A 22,125-nucleotide genomic window follows, 5' to 3' on the forward strand; every position below is an offset into this window, starting at 1 on the left:
ACTGAGTTTCCCAGACTTTACTTCACCTCCAGACATTCAAGACACTATCCTGCAGCTTCAGCTTGGTTTGAGGGTTGTCTGGGCTCACACTATCAACTTCCTAAAAACCATCTGAGCTCACTGCCTGATGACAAAGCAACTCCATCTCTCAAACCTCCAGAGAACTCCTATGTTTTCACCAAAGAAAATGCACACTTTCAGATTCTGAAAATAATAAGTTAAAAAATTAACAATTCCATAAAGGTGTATCAGCAATCAGAATTTGTTACACACATGATGTGTGTATGGCAAATGATTCCCAAATAAGAAAGAATGCCATGAAAAAGGTTTCTGAGGTAGCACAGGTCCTGTTTGTTAAGAGAGCAAGTGTTTCACCATACCATAAACGAGCAATAGAATAACTTTCATACCTTGGGCTGCTCAGGTTCTTCTTTCTTTGTATATCCTCTGATGAATTCATCCAGAAGGGATAGAAAGAGGTTCAAAACCAGCTTGACTTCTTTCTCTTCCCTTTTTTTGGCCAGGTTTGTAACTAGGAGCTGGTAATTTTCCACCAGATCTTTATAGCCAACATGGATTTGTCCGTTCTAAAGAAGGAAAAATACTTGTCAGACATTCCTTTTTGATACAGTTTCATATTTTTATGCACTTAAGTTCAGAGGTGAAAAAGCACAGCCATGATCAAAGTCAAAGATAACAGCCCATGACAGAAACAAGTTAACACACTTCCCCTCCTGCACTGTCCAACAACACTTGGCTGACACAAGGCAGCGTCAGAGGAATATTGGAAAAGCTGTTGGCTCCTCTCTTCAGCATTAGGAGGCCGAAGGCAGCAAAATCCATCAATTTCTAAAAATAAATTTATGGCTGAGTTAATGAGAAAAGGAAAATAAAGCAGACTGCTTGAGATTACAGCAGAACTGTAAAATGAGTCTAACATTCACCTCTGAATTCTATGCTGAGAATTGCTGAACTGCTTTGTTGAAGAGCTGCAGGCCAAGCCTTTAACCTGCACACTCAACTCATTTTTTGCCTGCCAACTTTCCTTTATTGAGACTTACTACTTACAGGAGCAGAGTACATGGTCTTGATGTTTCCTCTGAACTTCTCTGTGGCTTCAAAAAACAAACATTCAACACCAGACTTCTGGGAGCGTAAGTCATTGATCTAGAAAAAATACATCTGCATCAGATTTTGTCAAAAAAAGAACATCTGAACAGAGTTAAGCTTCAGTGGCTAGGCTTAATCATTTATGACCATTCCAATTATTTAAAACAACATTTTTTAATGCACTGCGCTGATGATACAAAACAGTAGAGTTGGGTAGCTGGGCTTTGGAGAACTCTCTCTGTACTTACAACTCTCAGGGATTTTTTAATACAAGTTTTGCTGTCCACACATTTGTAAACAAGAACTAACATGAATACTTTGTATTGTATTTAATGCAATAGTATGCATTCAAGAAAAAAATAGGAAGGGCCCTAATGCAGACCTAACTCAGCCAAACCATCTAATCAATTCCCTTTTGCTTTATAATCTAAAGATTATAAGAGAAACTTGCACCTAGACCAGAAGATTTTAAAATTCTACACAAACAGTGAACAAAGACTTGAATTTTCTTATGGCTGGGAGCCTTTCACCTTGTTTAGGAGGAACTCATCCAGGTGTTTCAGCTCATTGGCATTTGCAATCTCCCGGACCATGGATGCGCGCCAGTTCTGGGACACGCTCGAGACCTTGCTGATCTGTATGGTTCTGCTCTTCTTTGCTTTGCTGCTCTCCTTCCCAGCCTGGGGGCGGCCTGGCTGCCCCGAAGAACCTGCCAAAGAAACGGATCTGTACGTTCAAGCAGGGTGAGGGAATTCTGCAGCATTTGTTTCCTCACAGAAAAGATGCACTGTGCTGAGGGTTAAATCACCAAACTCACCTTCTGAAACTTTCTGGGTTCCTCCTGTGTCTGCAAAGAGGACACAAGACACAAGGGAGAGGTCGTCTCCTTCCTCAATTGCATCAGAGCTCTCCTTTGCAATTTTCTTGTCTGGCTTTTTCCCCAAAAGTCTACGCAAAGGGCTTTTGAAAGCAGACCTGAATAAAAAAGCAGATACAAGTTTGTCCTATTAGTAATGGAAGCTGGCTTTGCCACAAGAACAGGATTCACAACTGCAGAAAAACTGAGCAGCACAAAAAAAGGAAAGAATGTGAAAGCACTCCTGGACTTTCTGGTATTTACAAGATCAGAACACTACCTTCAGCACACACAGACAACACCTCACATATCCAAAACATCACTTCTGGCTCAGGAAGTCTCTGGGCTGCAGAATGCCAGAGGCTGGAGCAGGCCAGGGAAGCAGCATTACATGCTTGCTGGGTTCTTCAGCTTTTCTCTTGGTGTTGTATTACACTACATGAACCTTTAATCCCAGCTGTAAGTTGGTTCTTATTTTAAAAAGAACCAGTTCACAGAAAGTGTTATGCAAGCAGAGAATGTGTTCCTCAGCAGGCTCAGATATCATGCTCAGAGCAACAAGAAGCAGTAACACAGCCACTCATGTAGCTGATGCCAACTTGTGCCTCTCCACAATCACAACCTCAAGGTGCCCAACTCAAGTACCAATAGAAAATCTCTCTTTTTTCATTTTCTGAAAGACAGGCCAGTCACACACAAGCCATACTTGGCATCCCCTTGCTGACTTGCTGGCTGCACGGGAGCGGCCGTGTCCGAGGTAGCGAAGTTGTCACTGGGCTTCTTCTGCAGAGGGTATTTCTTGTTGCCTTTTTCTTCTTCAATTGGATCTGGTGATTGCTACAGGAAAGAGGAGGAGTCAAAAACTGCATTTTGAGTGACACAGATTTTGTAAATGGTTTTAAAAGCTAGAATGGTGAAATTTATTTCATCAAGACAATACACTTTACCCAACAGATATTAGCTTCCTAATACAAGGGCCAAGTATATTTAATGCTTTGATCAAGGATCCATTTATTAACACTTATGTTTTCAAATTACTGTGTCATATTTTCCTGATGATTGTTTTTAATGGGTACCAAGCAAAAAGAAAATCAACCTGAATGAACACAAACACGCTACAGACAATTATTCACAAATCTTTAATATTTATAAACAATTATAATTAAGTATAAATATGCACAACAGCATCAGTACCTGGTTCATGGCAACAGTCTGGACCAGTGTTGAGAGGTCACTTAATGAAGCTGAACTCCCCTTCTTCCTGTAGTAAGATGAGTTTCAGAATATATATTTTAATGAAGTCTGTGGCCTCTTCACATCTTTTAAATAATCAACATATCAACACTACAAGTCAGAACCCTGATCAGACCTTGCAATTTACTTTGAGAGAAATGAAAAAGCATGGGAATGTCTGATTTCCTGCCATCTCAGAGGGATGATGCTCGCAAGCTGCAGGTCACTAAAACCTTGTTTGCAATGGGCAAAAGACACATGAAGATAAACTCGAGACACTATGTCAACTAATGCCCTGACTTCTCCTTTTAATACAGCCAGGCAGACTTTGCAGCTTTTGAAAAAGCTGAAAACATTCTGAAAACATTCTGCCCATACAGATTCACTGCAGGACTGGGAGCCAAGGAAAAGCAGGAGTTGTTCACAACTCCATGTGCTCCCATAACATGGCTCAAATGTACAGGCTCTCAGGAGTTCTCCATTGATTTTTAAACATTACAGAGATCTGTTTTCTGTGAAATGAAAAAAAGGAAGCTGTCCTTACTGTAGCTGATCCTGAGGAGACTTATCCACACGTATCCTTCCATCCAGAGACTGACTCAGCACATCATTTTGACCAGCATCAGACTGTCTCTTTCCTTTCCACTTCTCTCTCTTGTACTTCAGCTTCTCTGGGTCATCCACATATCTCTGGATTGCAGAAGTGGGGCTGTCCAGGTCTTTGGTTGCCCTCTGCCGCCTGTTTTTATCTGCCCAGCAGTCAGCAGGGTCCTGGAAGCTGCCAGTAGCAGACAGCGTGTTATGAACATTCAGTGCAAGATCTGTTGGCCTTTCAGGGCAGGTAAAACTTTGGCTGCCTTTTATTTGGTTATTGTAATTCCGTTGTGTTTTTGTTCTATCAGCTGCCATGTCTTCTGCATCAGATCCAGGTGGCTGCTCAGGAACAGAACCGCTTTCTTTTATCTCACTTGATGGTGGAATGTCTGAAAGAGTTTTTTCTTCACTTGGACTTTTCTCTCCCTCGCTGCTTCCCTGAAGGACATTATCTTCTTGTGCTGTGGATTTCTCTGGCTCTGGAGCAGTTTCCAGGGCCTCTTCAGAAACAGTCAGCTCCTCGAGGCCCAATGCAGATGGTCCTTCAAAGGACAGGAGCACATGCTTGTTCTGCAAGTCATTGTGCTCCAGCCCCCTCTGCCGACGGGATTCCCGCTTCTCCCGGCTGTTGGTCACTCTCTCTGAGCCGTCCATCGTGTGCTTCTGGGGTAACGTGGCTTTCTCAGATGAGCTCAGGTTTTCAGCTTGTTCATTTTGAGCTTGACCTTCATCCTCAACAGCTTGATCTGGCTCTGACTCGTGTTTCACAGGCAGCTCATCTGTTGCTGGCTTACTCTGCTCATCCTTACTTGTATCTTCATCTACGTCGTATGTTTTGCTCGTATCTTGATCTTTGTCTTTCTCTTCCTGCATTTCTCTCTGCTCTTCTTCAGCTTTCTGCCTTTCTAGAACCATTTTCTGGTATCTGTTAGGAATTTTTAATAGGCAAATACAAATCCTTAATGCCCAGGGGTCAAAAAAACTACCAATTGCTTAAATGCAACCCAAATAACAATACAGACCCAAATTACACCTACAATCCTAGTGGGACTGCAAGGAGGTGTCTGCTTGTCAGGACTGGCAGCACCAGTGCAGCTGAGCTGAATAAAACTCAAGTCCTGAGCACTTATCCAGTGTCCACACTCCACTGACCACTTGATACTGACTGAAATATCACATAGTAGTAACTGCCTTAAAGTTCATACAATCCCAGAATGGTTTGGGTTGGGAGGGACCTTAGAGATCATCTCATTCCAATCCCCCATACCATGGGGATGGGACACCTTCCACTATCCCAGGGTGTTCCACACCCCACCCAATGTGGCCTTGGCCACTTCTAGGGGCAGCCACAACTTCCTTGGGCAACAATTTACCAAGTTGTTTACTAAGTCACCCCAACACACAAACTGAGCTTGGCAGGTGAAGCCAGGTGATGAAATGGATGCTTTTATGCCACGTTGCTCCTTCCCTTTACCTCTTACGCTGCAGGTGCCCCCTGACCAGGGCCTGCAGGAGACAAACTCTCCTCCTGAGCTGCAGGAAGCGTTTCCGCTGCCGGTGCCGCCTCCAGGCCGCCTGGATCTCGATGGCAGCGTTGTTCCTCTGCAGAGCCATCCTGACACAGCGGGAGCGCCAGCACGCCTGCAAAGGGAGATTTCTGAAGTGAGGGAGGGCTGCCTCAAGGTGGGGAGTGTTCCATGACACTTTGTTTTGTTAGGAAAATAAGGTTGGCAGTTCTCAAAGACACCTGTAAAACAACGGCTGCTTGCCGCATCCTGAGAAAGCGTCTCCTTTCCAAAACCATCCTGAGCCAGCTCTGGAGGAGGATGATTTTCCTGATCACTTCCTTGTGTAGTGTATCCTGTAGTATCTGTCGTTCAGCCTCTTTCATAAAAACCTGTTCAGTTAAAGAAAAGTTCATCAAGAAGCAGTTAACAGGAGCCTTTCAGCCCCCACTGGAGCTATAATAAGATAACAGATAAGGTAATGGTTTGGTACCACTGCACCAAACCTTACTGGCTGACAGCTTGCCCAAAAGATAAAAATCCTTTTAAATTTCAGAGTTTGGATTCTAAAACTTACACCTGTCCTTACAGCATTCAAATCACAGACCCCTTCTAAAATGTAAACATTGATCTGTTTGGCAAATGCCAATAGCAATGATTTCCCAAACTATCTATATAACATGGATTTGTACTGTAGTCAAGAAACCAGTCTGGCATCAAAACCAAGGGGTCACATGCAGCGTCTGTGTCACCACTTGAAAGAATTAAAATAGCCAATTTAGGTACAAAAAGCAGAAAAGAGTAACACTTGTAAATTAACTACACTGAATTTTGCAGTGTACAGCAGTGTTTCTTACTGCCTTACAGAAAGTTTCACAGACCTTGGTCTTTCCTATTTGATAGTAGTTTTCATTCAGTTTTAGTTTATTCAAATAAGCACAAATGTCTTCTTTGGAGGCTTTGACATTTTTGGGCAGTAACACCTGAAACTGGTCAATGAATTCCTGTAAAAAGCAGAGACAGCAAGAGACCAAAGTTAGAAGGCAACTCCCAAGTTTGGAGTTTTAGCTCTAAAATAGAAATCTATTTAAGGCACTTAAGCTACAGGGATCTGAAAATACTTACCTCTCACTACAAACTGAGCTATTTTTCCATGTAAAATGCAGGCTACAGTCAGCCTTGTGTTAACGGTAAAGATCACCTGGATTTGATCTCTGAACCTACACAGAATTTTTTACAGAAAACTAATTCCCACATTAGACAGCACTGTGCAGCACTGACTGACTGCACTCAGAATGTTTTCCTTCACAAAACCAGGAAGAATTTACTGGCAGATGACACATAACAGTTTAACTATGACTTTTACCATGCAGACTCTCTCAAAACTACAGTGCATTTTTACAGCTCATCCCAAGTGGTCATAAGCCTCATATGAATAGACATACAAGATGTGTTTTCTGAAGAGAGCGGATATTCCTGAAAGCTCAATCCACTTCCAGTTCCCACTGTACCTGGAATGTGTATTTGGCACTGTAGCCAGACCTCCTGATCCGCACAGTTTCCAGCATGCCCGTGTACCGTAACTGCTGCAGCACCAAGCTCTCATCAAAGAGCATCTCCTTCTGTAAAAGACCAGCAGAAAACAGCCAGTGAGAGCCTGAGGAGCCCAGCTGCTGTCCTAGGGACAGCACATTTCCTTCCACACCTCAGCAGGCAGCTCAGCTCTGAGGCAGCCTCACCTTCTCTGCATTGGAGCGGATGCAGCGGATGAAGAATGGCTCAGCTCTGCCCAATGTCTCCAGCAACTTGTTAAGTGAAGTCTGAAATGAAACAGTCACAGAAGTTTTTCTTCAGGTATCAGCACTTTGAGTGGTGTTTGACAGCAGGATAGCTTCTGCCTGAGGAATCAGGTTGTTTCAGGTCTCATGGCTCTACAAAATCCAAATAGATTCTCCCACGTTGCTCAGCACGATAAATATTCGGTATTTGCTTTTAGCTTTTTTCAAGAGGATTTAAAGCAGGGTTTGAACATGCACTCATAGTAGCACTAGATCTGTATACAAGGATGATCAGTACAGAGAACTGACACATTTCATGGCATAAATGACATCTCAAAATGTACTCTAACTTTAATCAAGCAATAAAACTCACCTCAAAAAAACCTCAAGAACAAAACCCACTTGGTTTTCCAAGCGAGACCAGCCTAGATCAGCCCAGGAGGGGCTGTTCTCTGAGGTGTGTCACCTACCTGGAACTGGGCACTTATGCTGGGGGGTTTCTTCTTCTTGTGCAAGTGCAAAAGGGACTTTGTAGTCCGGTCGTGCAGAGTCATGCTCATTATGAGCTTCAGAGATTTGGAATCCAGCAAGTTCTACAAAAAAGTTTTCATAATCAACAAAGTGCAAGTCTTTCAACTAAAAGGGAAATATTTTGTCTGAAATTAGTCAGAATGAAACCAGCTACCAAGTTCCACATTCAACAGCATGTTATATTTCCCAATTATTTCTATTTTGGGCCAAAACATTTCTTGAGAGTGAAAGTATTCCACTGCCCTGTCCCCAAGAGTGCAAGGTGAACAAGAGGAATCACTTAATCACTGCATTTGCCTTCCCTGACTTGGAAGTGACTTTATGCACTTATGGCATCTTCATACCTGCCTAATTAAACAATTCCTATTAAAGTGAACATTCACCTGTTTTTTTAGCTTGTCAGGATAAATAACACAACTTTCCTACACTATAAAACAGCTCCAAACTGAGTTCTGTCAAAGAAAATTAAATTCACAGTGCAAAAAAGCCCATACCCAAGAGAAATCTAAATTTTCTGATTACCTTGGGAATGATCTGCTTTTGCTTGACACCTCTACTTTTCCTGTTAAAATATTAAAGATAGTTTAAGAAAAAAACCACATGATTTTTGATAATTTCAGCAAGCCATAAGTTGGTGCAGTTTATGAGGCAAGGTAAAGGAAGAAGAAAATGAGCACAACAGCACCAGGGTGTGTTCATGCATGTCTCTTACAAGTGATCAATGCAAGAAATGCGAACTGCTCTGCAACAAGAACAATATTTTTTTCCTTAAATATACTCTGTAGGTATTGGGAGCTTTCAAAAGTGAAACATCACCTCTGAAGTTAAAGCCATTCAAAACTGCATTGTTGTACAGGTTACTGTAGTGTGAGTTATTCTCTTTAGCAACTGTAAACTCATTATAACACAAAGCACTAGCAAATAAAAGTACTCAATGCAGAAGTTACAGCTGCTGGCACCAGAAGCTCTATGAAAGCACCCAACTGCTCCCAGGAGGGCAATGCATGTCCCAGCACCAGGAACTCTGGGATGTCTGAGCAGGACACACACCTCAGGCACAGCTCTCATCCACACACTGAGGGTAAAGAAGTGGAAGCTCTCAGAAAGGAGGCTGCAGTTTACATCCTGCTGGTTCTAAGCATATTAACTCTGTGATAAAGGGCAGGTTCCTGCTCTCAGCCACCCAGTTTACATTTACTTATTATACAGCTGAGCACAGATTCATTTCCTTACACATGCACAGAACTGCAGATGTAAAGACTTTAAACCCAGGACTACATCCAGCACCAGCAACCTGAATTTCAGGAAACATTTGCCTCACCTTGTTGGAGATCTCATTACTGAATATTTTGCAACAACAAGCTCATACTGCATACTTGGGGTTGTTAAAGCAAGTTCTCATGAGAAATTGGTTTAACTTTCCACTAATGCAATGAAGCAACAAGGTGTTCTCTACAGCCTATTTGCAGAAGGGATGTTTTATTTTTAATTGTCTTGTTTAGTGTTTTTCAAAAGACAAAATTGGGACAAGCAACATTTTTAGGAACTGGAGTTACTGCTTGGTTCTTGTTGCACTTTTAGAGCAATACCCAGAGCACTCACAGGAGGTGGGAGCAGTGTTGAAGCTGACTGAGGGACCGAAGCAGCTCACAGGGATCATCACCCTGCCAGGGCAGTCCTTTAATACTGGCGATGATTTGTTCATGCATGTCTCTAAAATGATCCACAGCAAAACACAGGTGGCAAACAGAGATACACAGCCATGAGAGAGGGGGGAAAAAAGGAGTTAAAACCCCAAAAGGTTCCATCACCAAGTGTGCTCCAAAATGCAGCAGATCAATCCCAGGCTACTTTTTCCTAAACATGAATGATTTTGATGATAAGTTTGCACTTTCTATTCCATCAGTGCTCTAAAATGTCATTGCCAGAGTCTCACACTCAACTTACTCTCTCATTCTACCTTTTAATGTAAATTCTTGAGCCATCAATTCAGAAAATGTAAAGAAATTTAGCAAACTGCACTGAATAGGCAGGGAACACTTCTGGTTAAGCCAAGGAACCTTTTCAGGTAGATATAAGCTACTTTATAACCAACAGTAAACATTTTTATAGAGAGATTTGACTACTAAAGTGAAGCTACCTAAACAGATTTACATCAGAAAAATAAGTTATAAACAAACTGTTAGTGGGATACTTGAAGAAATTTTGGGTTTCATTTCTATTGCAAACTTATTCACATTTAGTTTTTCAAAGTAAGCCTGGGATGGTCCTTAATTCATGGCATGTTCCATTCTTCAAGCATGCACTGTGCTCTTGTGAAGTGCTGTGTCCTGGCACAGAACTTACCTTCTTTACTCTCCAGAGAGGCACAAACCAAAAATAACAGAAGTGTAAGAATCACTTCTGACTTTTAGATGCTCTCCCCATTCTGAGCTGCTCACAGAGGCAGCAATATTATTACACAGGGTTGTGGCTTCCCTGGGTACCTCTGAGCTTTTCTGAATATCAAGATTTAAGATATTCCAAGGAAACAGATCTGGTAAGCTGTGACCAATCCTTTCACAAATTGGATATTTAGTTCTTTGTTTCCCCCAGTGACAGAGGCTGTCCAGGATGCAGTAATTAGGAAGCAGCATGAAGTCACTACTTTAAGTGCTCCATGGCTTCACTGTCACTCAGAGCACACTGAGAAAGTCACTGTGTCCTGGAAATGTGCCTCTCTGGCCTGGGAGTTCAGGCCTTTTGCTACTTACTTCTTGTTCTCACAAAAAGAAATGATGTCTTGAAAAGCATTTATATCGAAATCCTCAGAACAATCAAATGAGAAATCGAGCACTGAGAGGCTGCAAAAGGAACACGTACAAAGCCTAAATATCCATGGAAAGGCAAATCTCCCTATAGAGATATAGCTCTGTAAGACTGGCCCTGCCTCTGCCCCCTTCAGTGGCCTAGACTGGCTGCAAAGGAGCACACAATGCTAAAAGCTGCACATAGCAACCACAGAGAACTCAAAAACCAGTGGTAAATGGAACTGAGGCTGTCCCCAGCATGTGGTGGCATTGGGTCTTACATAAAATAAGTTAGATGTTATTTTGATTTAAAAGGTCAAAGCAAACAAGACAGAAGAAATAAAGCTTGGTTTCCTTGTGGAAAGATCTAGTTGAGATTTGATATATGGAAATCCAACTCAGCAATTCAGCTGTTCCCTGTAGGGGTTAAGGATGTGTTTCTCACCGATAAACTTTTTCTACCGGCGTATTCGATCTCTGGAGTTCTCCAAGGGGAACTCTGGGTCCTTGACGTACCACTCCTGTTAGGAAATAACCAAAAAACTGCATTTTGACAAAGATATGAGCAGGCAAAAAACCCCAAACAAGCCACCAACTTTAGCAGGCACAGTATCTACTCAAAGGCCTGGGGTTTTTATCCAGTCCTTTATCAAGCTACAGTACTTTTCTGCTCAAACTCCCTTCTACTAGAAAGGAAGTTGCAGCTGCTCAAATTTAGTCATTAATCCTGAACACTCATTTGATACTTCACAGAAGTCTAAGAAGATCAAAACTAGTGATAAGATGAGAATACCAGAACCATCACCCCCAACTTTTACAAACAGGCCTTCAAGTCTGTCCCAGCCTGCTGGAAACGCTTCACTGACAGGAGGAGGAAAGCTGAATGACCTCAGGTAAGAACAGTGACAATCTCCTTAATTTTGAATATTAAACCATCTCCATACTCAGTTTGCCTTTAGCGCCAAAGTGATGTCTGGTTGATGAGGTTTGGCCACAAACTCATTCTGCCAGCAGAGCAATTGTAGAGTATTAAGCATTTTCAGAGCAGTTTTCTGTGCCGTATCTGCAGTTTCCCAGCCTTACCTGCACTTTCTCAAGCCCTACCTGCAGTTTTATGAGCTTACCTGCCATTTCCCACATCATACATGCACTTCCCCGTGCCTTACTGGCAGTTTTTGAGCCCTAACTGCTGTTTCCTGTTCCACACCTGCAGTGTCCTGTTCCCTACCTGCCATTCCTCAGCCCCACCTGCCATTCCCTGTTCCATCCCTGCCCTTCCCTGGTCCATCCCTGCCCTTCCCCAGCCCCACCTGCCATTCCCTGTTCCATCCCTGCCCTTCCCTGGTCCATCCCTGCTGCTCCCCAGCCCCACCTGCCGTTCCCCGGTCCATCCCTGCCGCTCCCCAGCCCCACCTGCCGCTCCCAGTTCCATCCCTGCCCTTCCCTGGTCCATCCCTGCCACTCCCCAGCCCCACCTGCCATTCCCTGTTCCATCCCTGCCCTTCCCTGGTCCATTCCTGCTGCTCCCCAGCCCCACCTGCCGTTCCCTGGTCCATCCCTGCCGCTCCCCAGCCCCACCTGCCGCTCCCAGTTCCATCCCTGCCCTTCCCTGGTCCATCCCTGCCCTTCCCCAACCCCACCTGCCTTTCCCTGTTCCATCCCTGCCCTTCCCTGGTCCATCCCTGCCCTTCCCCAACCCCACCTGCCATTCCCTGTTCCATCCCTGCCTTTCCCTGGTCCATTCCTGCTGCTCCCCAGCCCCACCTGCCCTTCCCTGGTCCATCCCTGCCGTTCCCTGTTCCATCCCTGCCCTTCCCCGGTCCATCCCTGCCATTCCCTAGCCCCACCTGCCATTCCTTGTTCCATCCCTGCCCTTCCCTGTTCCATCCCTGCTGCTCCCCAGCCCCACCTGCCGTTCCCCGGTCCATCCCTGCCGCTCCCCAGCCCCACCTGCCGCTCCCAGTTCCATCCCTGCCCTTCCCTGGTCCATCCCTGCCCTTCCCCAACCCCACCTGCCATTCCCTGTTCCATCCCTGCCCTTCCCTGGTCCATTCCTGCTGCTCCCCAGCCCCACCTGCCCTTCCCCGGTCCATCCCTGCCGTTCCCTGTTCCATCCCTGCCCTTCCCTGTTCCATCCCTGCCCTTCCCTGGTCCATCCCTGCCGCTCCCCAGCCCCACCTGCCGCTCCCAGTTCCATCCCTGCCCTTCCCTGGTCCATCCCTGCCCTTCCCCAGCCCCACCTGCCGCTCCCTGTTCCATCCCTGCCCTTCCCCGGTCCATCCCTGCCGTTCCCAGTTCCATCCCTGCCGTTCCCTGGTCCATCCCTGCCCTTCCCCAGCCCCACCTGCCGTTTTCTGAGCCCTCTCACGGCCGGCCTGGGCGAACACGGCCATGGCGCGGATGGCCGCGCGCAGCACGGCCCAGCGGAACACGGCCACCGGGTCCATCCCGATCAGCTCCCGCACGAAGACGCTGTCGCTGCTGCGCAGCAGAGCCACGATGTCGGGTCTCATGTAATCCATGTTCTTCTCCCTGAAATCCTGCCAAATAGGCACATGGAACCACAATATCTCGCAAAAGCTCCCTGTTTTGTTTATTCAGAATAATAGTGAGGGTTACCGTCCAGTCTACACCACCACCCTAAAAACAAACCCAAAGTACCTCTGAGAACCCATCTGATTCAGCCCATTCACAGCAAATTTTCTACATCCTGACAAAAAACTCACAGAAAGACAAGGAATTTCTTTTTGTGCCCACCAGATCTACCACGTACTTTGATCTGGTATTTTACTTTGCCAGCAAAGTGACGAATGATAAAAGCAGGCTCCATCACTGGGGTTCCAACAAAAAACTTGTTCTCCTCATGCTGCTGTTTGAATTTTGCCAGTAGAGTTTGGTTGGTGGCATGCGGAAAACTGGGAATACAAGACAAAAGAGGTCAGCCACTTCTCAAATACAGGTATGTGTATTAGGGTGACAGAATGAACACCTACTTTTGCTTGTGGAAAGTATTAATTGTCCAAGATCTCTACACCTGCTTTGAATTTCAAAGGTGAGCTCAGTTTCTGGACTCAAACCAAGCAGCTCCACACACAGCAGAATATTCTGAGGTTTCAAGTGTATGTCAATGTTTCCTCCCACTTCACCAGCCAAATTTAGTTAGCATCACATTAACTATTTACCACACTTGCTACTTAATGCTCCAAAGACTTACAGACATGCATTTTACTTTAACTGCAGTTCCATGGTAAGCCACAAATATGGAAGCTCCTAAGTTTGCATAAGCCAAAGTTCAGTTTTAGCATCAATGTATTTTACCACCATACTGGAGTCATTAGAAGCAAACTCCAGTGTAAATCATAGTCATAAATAACCCTTTCCTTCCCACAACATTCCCCTTCTTTTTGCAGTGCTGCATTTTGTTCCATTTCACAGCCCTTCCCTCCTCCCTGCCATGTTTTTGCAGATGTTTGTTGCTTACTTGCTTTCTTCATCCAGAAGATAGAAGAGGCCAGTGGGTTTCTTGCTGATTAAGTGAATGCAGGCCACATTATCAGTATAGTCAATATTGTGCCAAGTGATCCCTTCACTCTTATATTCCTCCTGTGTGGCTCAAGAAAATTCCCTTGTCAGTACAGTGCCCTGACCTTTGATGTCCTGTGGTTTAAGTGCTTAAAACACAGCCTTGGACAGCCACAGCAAGTGGAGTTTGTTAGTTCAGGCAGCAGAGACAAAAATAAGGAGAATTTATAAATAAGAACAGAAGAACAGGCACAGTGGCACAGATCAAAGGTCCTCAGGCACGTCACTCAGCAGGGTCTATTTGGAGTAAAACTATTTCAAAACCAAAGCTGTGCAAGGAATGTTCTGCTGTGCTCTGCCTTTCCAGCAATCAGCAGCCTAGGACCCTGGAGTCAGACATCCTCAGCACTCCAGCAAAACTGGGCACACATAGAGGAGTTCAAGGCTATTTGCTCTCCCATAGTTTTTGTAATATGGGACATGAGAGTAGTCAACAACATCAGCACCAGAACTTCCCTCAGAAAGCAATGGATATTACTTAGGCTCAGAACATTTGGAGCTCCCTGACAAGAGAACATGAAGCTCTTCTGCTGAAGTGACAATCCCTCAAATGCTTGACAGGACAAGCTTCCCACTACAAGATTCAGAAGCAAAATACCAGATTTTCTTAATGCTGTAAATACCCACAGAAAAAAGCTAATGATAAGGTAATAAAGTAAATAAAATGATAAAGTAAAAGTAAGAATCACACAGAAAATGTAGTAAGCTTTATGTATAACAAAGGACAAAGAGCACCTCTCATGGTCTAGATTATGATGATGATAAATGCATTATTTTTAAGTAGGTGGAATTCAGTCTGCCCAACACAGTGCACACCGTGTTACAGAACTGAAATGCCATTTTCCACAGACAAACAAGCCTTTATTTAAAAAGATATAGAGATCCCCCTGAGGGCCCTCGGGCTGCAAGAGATACAGGAAATGGGTCATTCAAGGATTAAGCTTATTTGGAAAAATGGCATTAAGGAAAAAAAAAAAAAAAAAAAAAAAAGAAGACAATGTAACTATTTACTCTGGCCAGCCTGGATAGCCAATTCTGTCCTAAGTTACAAAACAGGGACCTCAACATTATGTTTACACACAGTTTGGATGCTTGGTAATTTTATTTTCTTTAAAATTCTTGCCTAAAGTTGTTGACAAAGTACCACATACTAGAGAATGACTCCCTTCAGCAGTGACTTGAGAACCACAATGCTGCATAAAGCAGAAAAAAACCAAGTCTGGAGCAAACCCCACTCCAAAACCCAGTCTGTACAGTCCAGGTACAGGATCTGCTGGCTCCTGCAGCACTCAAGAGAGCTTTGCCAGATGACAGCACCTGCAAACCAGTCAATCAACATATGCCAGTAATAGCAGGAGTTCAGAACCACTGCCAGGATCACAGTTGTATCCCCTAAATGCAGTTGGGTGGGAGAAGCAGCAAAAACTGGTTATTAAATACTTAGACTGATAAAAGTAAACTGTTTCCCAACCATTTAAACAAAAACACCTGAATCCAACCCCTCACCTACAGACTTCCAATACCAAAGTTCACAGTTTTAGCTGACTTCTGTCTGGGATCACCTGAATGTTATCTTAGTTTTTGCAGTCAAGCAGAAACTTAGTGCCAGCCCTCTGAAGAAAGACCCCGTTAGTACAAGAACAAGCAATAGTGAAAGAAGAAATTTTAGAAGTAAAGACTTTCAGAAATATTCAAGCAATTATGCCATGGGGTTTTGCAGACTAAAGGCTAAGTTTGCATAACACACAAACAGTTAATAAAAACAGATTTCACTTCAGCCACTCCTCTTTCTTACCTGCTCCAATTTGAAAATGTGCTGATTGAAATAATACTGAAGTTGCTCATTTGCATAATTTATACAGAACTGTTCAAAACTGTTGGTTTCAAAATCTTCAAATCCAAAAATATCAAGTACACCAATGGACAGACACTAAAAGAAGATGTAGAAATCTAGTTACCAATCTGTCATACAGTGCCTTAACCCCCAACAGATAAACAGTGCAGAAAGCAGTGCAGTCTGTGCTGAAAGATTTTAAATACTTAATAATTCTGCCTACTGTGAAAACAGAGATGATTAAATATTACCAGGAAATTTACCACAGGCTTGTGAAGTATCAAAATTGATCCCAGATATCACAACACATCATCTCTAGCATTGACTGTTAGGTCCAAACACACAACTGCCTGCAAAGACTTGGTTTTGTTACTTACTGTAACAGATTCCTCCATGTCCTTCTTGTTAAGGAGTGCATGATTTATTCGCAGAACAATCCAATCAAACAGAGCACTGTACAAGGACTTGGCCATGGAATCACGAGCTGTTATTGCCTGCAGATCAAACAATCTTCAGAATTTTGTTCAAAAAAATAATCATTTATGTTCCAAACCAGTGTCCCCCACAGGTTACAACCGCAGCAGAGATAAATAAAACCACAATTTGCCTTTTATTCAAATTTCTCATTTGCCAACCATCCCTCACAAAATGTGAAAGTGTACCCTAATAGCTTTTTTAATCCAAAAAAGCAGGTTTCAGTTATTTAAAATCACTCTACAAGTGTGTTTTTACTCACCTCATTGAGACTATATGGCAAAATAAGCTTATCATTAGCAGTCACAGTTTTTCTTTTTGTTAGCACTTCTACCAGGATTTCCCGTTTAACCTTCAAAATAAGAGAGAACAAGAGCTACTGTCACCGTGAAGTTCCCCAATGAGTTATTTGACTGCAGCAGTGGACATACAACTTCTTCAGAGAAGCTCTTTGACAACAGCCACATTTATCATCCATCAGTAGCTTTACAAGTCCTACAACTTGTTTAAATTATCCTGCTTACATTCATTCAGATGTTTCCCTGTGGTGGCAAAGAACACACCTACATTAAATCTATTCTTGCTCATCTCTGTGATTGGTGAGGCAACAAATTCTATTTCCATGCTGTAGGTTATATTCCATCTCTAAACCAAATAATCTCACTAACTTCATGTTTCCCGTCCTACAAGATAAATTTTGTGGAAGTATCACAAAGGAGATTTAGATACAGCAATTGGGATATCCGAGTGAAATGCTGAGGTAGAACATGACAAACAGGAATACCACACATTCATGCTAAAGAGAAATACTCTACTTTCAACAGCTGGGAAAGAATGTCCAACACTTCAGGAGGTCCCACGTCCAACCCTTCATCCCGACCTGTGGCTTTCTTCTTGTATGTGACATTGCCCAAATACAAAATAGCTGAAAGTATTGAAAAGATCCTAAGGAAGAAAAATTGAATTATGTCAGAATTTTTCTTAAAAGAGTTCATTATGACAGGTTAGCAGACCTAATTCCTGCCTCAAGAATTAGTCTGTAAGCTCCCAAGCTCTCCTCATTCCCTACAGAACTACTTTAATCCCAGCTGCTCATTGCAAGCCATGAACAATAACTGCCAGTAACAAAAGCTTACAGAATTCCACTTACTGTTTCTTTGTTGCTGAAAGGAAGCCAACCATCTCCATGGCTTGTTTTAATCTCTCGAATTCATGTCGGAGATCTTCCCCGTCTTCAATTTTCAAGTTATGCTGCAAAGAGAAATCCAAAAATAGGCAAAGAGTGAAACCCAAACATCACAAAAAGCCCAGTATAATCTAGTCTCCTTCCTTTCATCTTTGAACAACATACAGATAATCCTCACCAATGCATTGGTAAATCACAGAGTACCTGGTTGAGGTAGAAATAATCTTCAGGTTGCTTGAGGTGAAATTCTTTACGCTCTTCTTCATTGACTCCAAGTAGCAAATAATAAAAGACATGGTAGTTCCTGCAAAGTCAATGCATTTCTTTCATTAAAATATACTGGATTTTCTTTTATTCTATATAATTCAGATGCTCTTAAACTGCTGCATTAATTTTAACCCTCTTGGAAAATTGTATTTCTCTTACCTTTCATCTTTTTCTTGAGAAACCAGACGAGATTTTTCAAGCAGGTATTTTTCAACCACAGCCCTAAGGAGGCACAGAAAATGAAATAAGCATGAAGGCAAAAAGAAAAGACCTCAGAAAACATCAGACAGCAACTGCCAAGAGAGATCTGCACTAGAATGTGCAAGAGAATAGCTCAGACACTACTTTAAATCTAAAGCAAGAATTTCAGTAGTCCCTATATTGTGACAGGAACAAAGAAATACCCAAGGAACACCTCTCTGCAGTGCTTGGGTTTAGTGCAGATATCTTAGAACAGGCAGACCAAGCAAGGAAAGTGCTGATGAAAATTGCCACCAGAAGCAAGACCCCCAGAGAGGTGACAATGTGTTATCCTGAAAAATTAACACTTATCTGCCAAGGCAAGACCCCAGAAATATCCCAGATATCTGCCTGATTCTCATCCCAATAAATCTGCTGGATTTTTATGTCAGTGAAGACATCAGCCCAGAATGGAAGCCAGCCAGCAAACCCCCTACAAGGTGACAAAGTAACCTAAACACTAATTCCAAGTCCTTGACAAGGGGTACAAGGATTAAGAACAAAGTTTGAGCACCTTTTCCTCAGGCTGAAGACAAAACAAGTGTATTCAAATTGTACCAATCTCTTGACTGGGTCTGAAAATATGTTAAATTTGTTCAGAATAACACTCAAGGCACATGTGGCACAGAGTTCCCAGTCACTCATGTTATTGCAAATGAGAAGAAATTCAAAGAAAAGAAACACTGGACCATCGAGGTCAGGGATTGCTCATGACACTCCACAGTCCCTCAGAATGAGCAAATGTAGGCATTGAATATCTCGTGTTTTAAGACCTTCAGATATAAGCACACACATTTGATTAAGTAATTTCATAGCATTCTTTATCTCTCTAGCTGATGTTTAAATTGTTTCTTTAAAATGGCTTCCTCAAATCTATTTCACTTCTCCTCACTCCTCTTAAAAATTCAGATCTTCTGTTTTCAAATGCAAAATGGAAAGGTCAGGGGGTGTTATGCAAAAGCCTTCATTTACCATGAAGGTAAAGATACAGAAGCAGATCCTTAACATGAGCAAGCTGTACAGCAAAGTCAGAATATTGTGCATTACCTGACAATTCCACACAGCTCAGTTTACAGAATTTTGAACTCCACAGCACCAAGCTATTTTCATATGAGCAGAGCTTCAACAAGGCAGCATTTTATGTACAACAGAGGCTTCCCAGTTCCTAAAAGCACAGAGATCACCCCCAGAATGAGCTCACCCTGTACTTACCCCCGGACAATACCGTTCTCTAAATAGTTGACTTGAATGAACTTCCCAAAACGACTGGAGTTATTGTTGTGTGCTGTTTTTGCATTTCCAAATGCCTGCAATAAAGCAAAATAAGTTAATTTTCAATCAAACTAAATATGTCAATACACAGCTTCCCAAGCTCTTCTGTTCATTGTTCAGATTCCTGTTGGCTCCAGAATAAATGGGAATACTGGGGGACTTGGAGTACACAAACAGCAAAAAGGCAGCCTAGGAAGCCCCCAAGTTCCTCACAGAACTGTGTGTGCTCATTATTTCACCCCGGCAGTAATGTTGGTGGGACTGAGGGAAGCAATAACATTTTAGATATTTTCAGGAGTACAGCACAGGTAACCACAGGTAGAGAGGACAAATCAGCCTCAATCAGTAACAATTAGGATCTCAGAGAAGACATTCAGCAGTGTGAAGACAGCACAACCACCATGAAATCACCTCTTCCATACAAAAGTCACAAACCACATCCTATTCCCCCATGTTGCTATCATGGAAAAAAAATTCACATTAAACACAACTTTTCTTCAAGAGAGACAGAACATTAGTATCTCATTTATAAAGTCAGCCCAGGAATTTACAAAGTTGTGTATTGACAAAAGCAGAAAAAGGACAAATAGAAAAACAACTCATTGGGCAGCTACTCAGCTACACAACACTGAAAAATGGAGTTTTATGATGAGGTGTTAGGAAAGAAAAAACAGATATTAAAGCCCAAACCTTAACTATGCATTTCTAATTCTTCTATCAGATCATGAGTCCTCTGACAGCTGCTAATACACACATAACACAAAATACTCTGCATGAGCCACACTTAACTACAAAGGAAACTTATTACATGTAAAGGTCCAGTATCATTAATTGTTGGGAATGTCTTTATCAACTCTTAACCATGTGTTCCAAGGGGAAGGGAAGCTTGTCACCTTTCTACCAGACAGCATCTAAAGAAGGAAACCTCCCGAAAACGCAATTACTGCTCGGGGGAGACTATGCCAGCATCTCCTACCACAGAGATTTCCTCTCAAAGCTCCAAGCAATGAAGGCCCCCATGAGGAAATCCTCCTCCCTAGTAGAGAAGCCTTGTGCAATGATGTGTGAAATGATTGCACAGAGCTGTGCAATCTCTTCCTGCACACACACAGACACACTCACTGCCACATCCGGAGCACGACGGATGTGTGAGCGCACTGCACCCAGCTCAGAGCCGTGTGCATGGGGCAAATGGATTTGTAGAAAATGTTTAGAATTGAGAGAGGGTTTACATAGTATGTATTTGTATGTAAATTTTGAGATAAGAAAGGTTGATTTAGAAATGTTATGGAATAGAGTAGATATTGTTGAGAGAGAAATGGAAATAGAAATAAGTTTTAAAGGATGGTTTTATAAAAAATATTTTGGAGAAATAGAATTATGAAAGATGTATTGTATTAGGATTTATGAGGTGTGATTTTTTGAGAGTATTCAATTCTTTTGTTCAAGAGGTTATTGATTTATTTAAATGGGCTGACTGGTTTTTTATGATAACTTCAGAGCGGTCGGTAGGTGTTGTTGTGATTTCTATTAAAAACTTATTTTATCTTCATTCCTTACTGGGACAACATGTCTATTTCTAGAAATCCATTTCCCACATGTGCACACCCAGCCATGGTGTACACATCCAAATAGGGGCTATTTCCATGGAAAACATTGGCATTATCATTATTATATATGTTGAAAGCCTTCCTTTCTCTTCCGGTTTTGGTTTTGCTTTTTTTTTTTTCAAAGTACCTTAAGGGTTTCAGCAGTGCTGCAGTGGAACTTTTGGGCCACTAATTCCAGAGCAGTTTCTCCAAGCTCTCCCACAAGCAGATTTCCACTACTATCTGCTTTCAGAGGATCTGAAACACTTCCTATACACTGGGAGAATGTCCGTGTTATTCCTGACCTAAAGGAAGAAGCTGAAGGAGCTTTTCCTGTGCAGAGTAACCATGCTGCAACTCCAGAAAAATCAACTGGTTTCAGTAGGGAAAGGATTTGTATCCAGAAGTGCTTACAAATGGCTGAAGGGAGAGGATTTGTATCCAAAAGTGCTCACAGATGGCTGAGGGGAGAGGATTTGTATCCAGAAGTGCTCACAGATGGCTGAGGCTGAGCTCCAGCTCTGGATTTTCCAAGACCACACCACACATGTCACAGTGCCAACAGCATCCCCGCTCAGATTTTTTCAAAGCAAGCATTTCCCAGCCACCAATATCTCTTTGCAGCATTTATCCACCAATGTATCACCCAGATTTCCCTTTTTTAGAGCCCATTTTGCATGCATATGCATAAAATCCAGGTCAGCTCCTTGCAGTTGCCAAACCAGCAGTGAAAGTCCTGTGACATCAGCACAGTGAATTGTCAGTAAATCAAACCCCTCTTCCTCTCCAGGACAGTGGCTCAGCTCCTGCTCTCTGCAGAACACCATCCAACTTCCCACTCTGGGCTTTGGGAAATCTGCTGCAGTGAACTTTGCTACAGAGTAATGGACTTACAAAATTATCCCAGAAAACATTTTTATAAAGTTTTCCAACTTCAGCCACCAGTGAACTATCAGTTCACCAGTTATGTCCAAGCCAAATCACAGTACAGCTAAATTTGCAACATTGTTTCTTATTAATAAATATTTTTGGCATTATAGAGCTAAGAAATCCCACAACTCAGGCTTCCTGAAAAACTCTTCTTAGTCATTACTCATGTAAGCAATGAATACAGTTTAAAACTAAAGGCTCTTATGATCTCATGTGTCTGGTATTTTGTCAAAGCATACAGCAAATTCTTAAAAGCTGACCTAATATTAACAGTTTTTTAGGAAAGTTTTCATGTACCCATTTCCTCAGAAGAGCCTTTAACATCTACAACTTTTTAAAGAACATTCCAAGTCAG

At 42.6% G+C, this 22,125-nt stretch overlaps 2 protein-coding genes across 3 annotated transcripts in view; one reads left to right on the top strand and one right to left on the bottom strand.

Moving 5' to 3' along the window:
- Positions 1 to 22,125, top strand: part of MED26 (mediator complex subunit 26) — a 205,820-nt gene that overhangs the window by 30,828 nt on the left and 152,867 nt on the right. The window lies entirely within an intron of this gene.
- MYO9B (myosin IXB) overlaps positions 1 to 22,125 on the bottom strand; it is a 43,203-nt gene that overhangs the window by 7,056 nt on the left and 14,022 nt on the right. The window contains exons 4-31 of one of the 2 annotated variants that reach the window (XM_077788792.1): positions 19,192 to 19,286; positions 17,899 to 17,961; positions 17,677 to 17,776; positions 17,437 to 17,537; positions 17,102 to 17,231; positions 16,549 to 16,638; positions 16,190 to 16,306; positions 15,774 to 15,908; positions 13,878 to 13,999; positions 13,170 to 13,311; positions 12,741 to 12,936; positions 10,842 to 10,917; positions 10,361 to 10,450; positions 9,210 to 9,320; positions 8,130 to 8,169; positions 7,547 to 7,669; positions 7,038 to 7,118; positions 6,810 to 6,920; positions 6,180 to 6,302; positions 5,541 to 5,690; positions 5,268 to 5,434; positions 3,744 to 4,718; positions 3,161 to 3,227; positions 2,673 to 2,803; positions 1,928 to 2,085; positions 1,641 to 1,819; positions 1,069 to 1,167; positions 411 to 587 (exon numbers count right to left, since the gene is read on the bottom strand). In XM_077788792.1, coding sequence (XP_077644918.1) covers positions 411 to 587; positions 1,069 to 1,167; positions 1,641 to 1,819; positions 1,928 to 2,085; positions 2,673 to 2,803; positions 3,161 to 3,227; positions 3,744 to 4,718; positions 5,268 to 5,434; positions 5,541 to 5,690; positions 6,180 to 6,302; positions 6,810 to 6,920; positions 7,038 to 7,118; positions 7,547 to 7,669; positions 8,130 to 8,169; positions 9,210 to 9,320; positions 10,361 to 10,450; positions 10,842 to 10,917; positions 12,741 to 12,936; positions 13,170 to 13,311; positions 13,878 to 13,999; positions 15,774 to 15,908; positions 16,190 to 16,306; positions 16,549 to 16,638; positions 17,102 to 17,231; positions 17,437 to 17,537; positions 17,677 to 17,776; positions 17,899 to 17,961; positions 19,192 to 19,286 — 4,149 coding nt within the window. The remainder of the gene's footprint in view (positions 1 to 410; positions 588 to 1,068; positions 1,168 to 1,640; positions 1,820 to 1,927; positions 2,086 to 2,672; positions 2,804 to 3,160; positions 3,228 to 3,743; positions 4,719 to 5,267; positions 5,435 to 5,540; positions 5,691 to 6,179; positions 6,303 to 6,809; positions 6,921 to 7,037; positions 7,119 to 7,546; positions 7,670 to 8,129; positions 8,170 to 9,209; positions 9,321 to 10,360; positions 10,451 to 10,841; positions 10,918 to 12,740; positions 12,937 to 13,169; positions 13,312 to 13,877; positions 14,000 to 15,773; positions 15,909 to 16,189; positions 16,307 to 16,548; positions 16,639 to 17,101; positions 17,232 to 17,436; positions 17,538 to 17,676; positions 17,777 to 17,898; positions 17,962 to 19,191; positions 19,287 to 22,125) is intronic. The other variant, XM_077788793.1, reaches the window with a different exon arrangement.

The sequence above is a fragment of the Lonchura striata genome, chromosome 28, assembly GCF_046129695.1.
Source record: "Lonchura striata isolate bLonStr1 chromosome 28, bLonStr1.mat, whole genome shotgun sequence".
NCBI classification, from domain to species: Eukaryota; Metazoa; Chordata; class Aves; order Passeriformes; family Estrildidae; genus Lonchura; species Lonchura striata.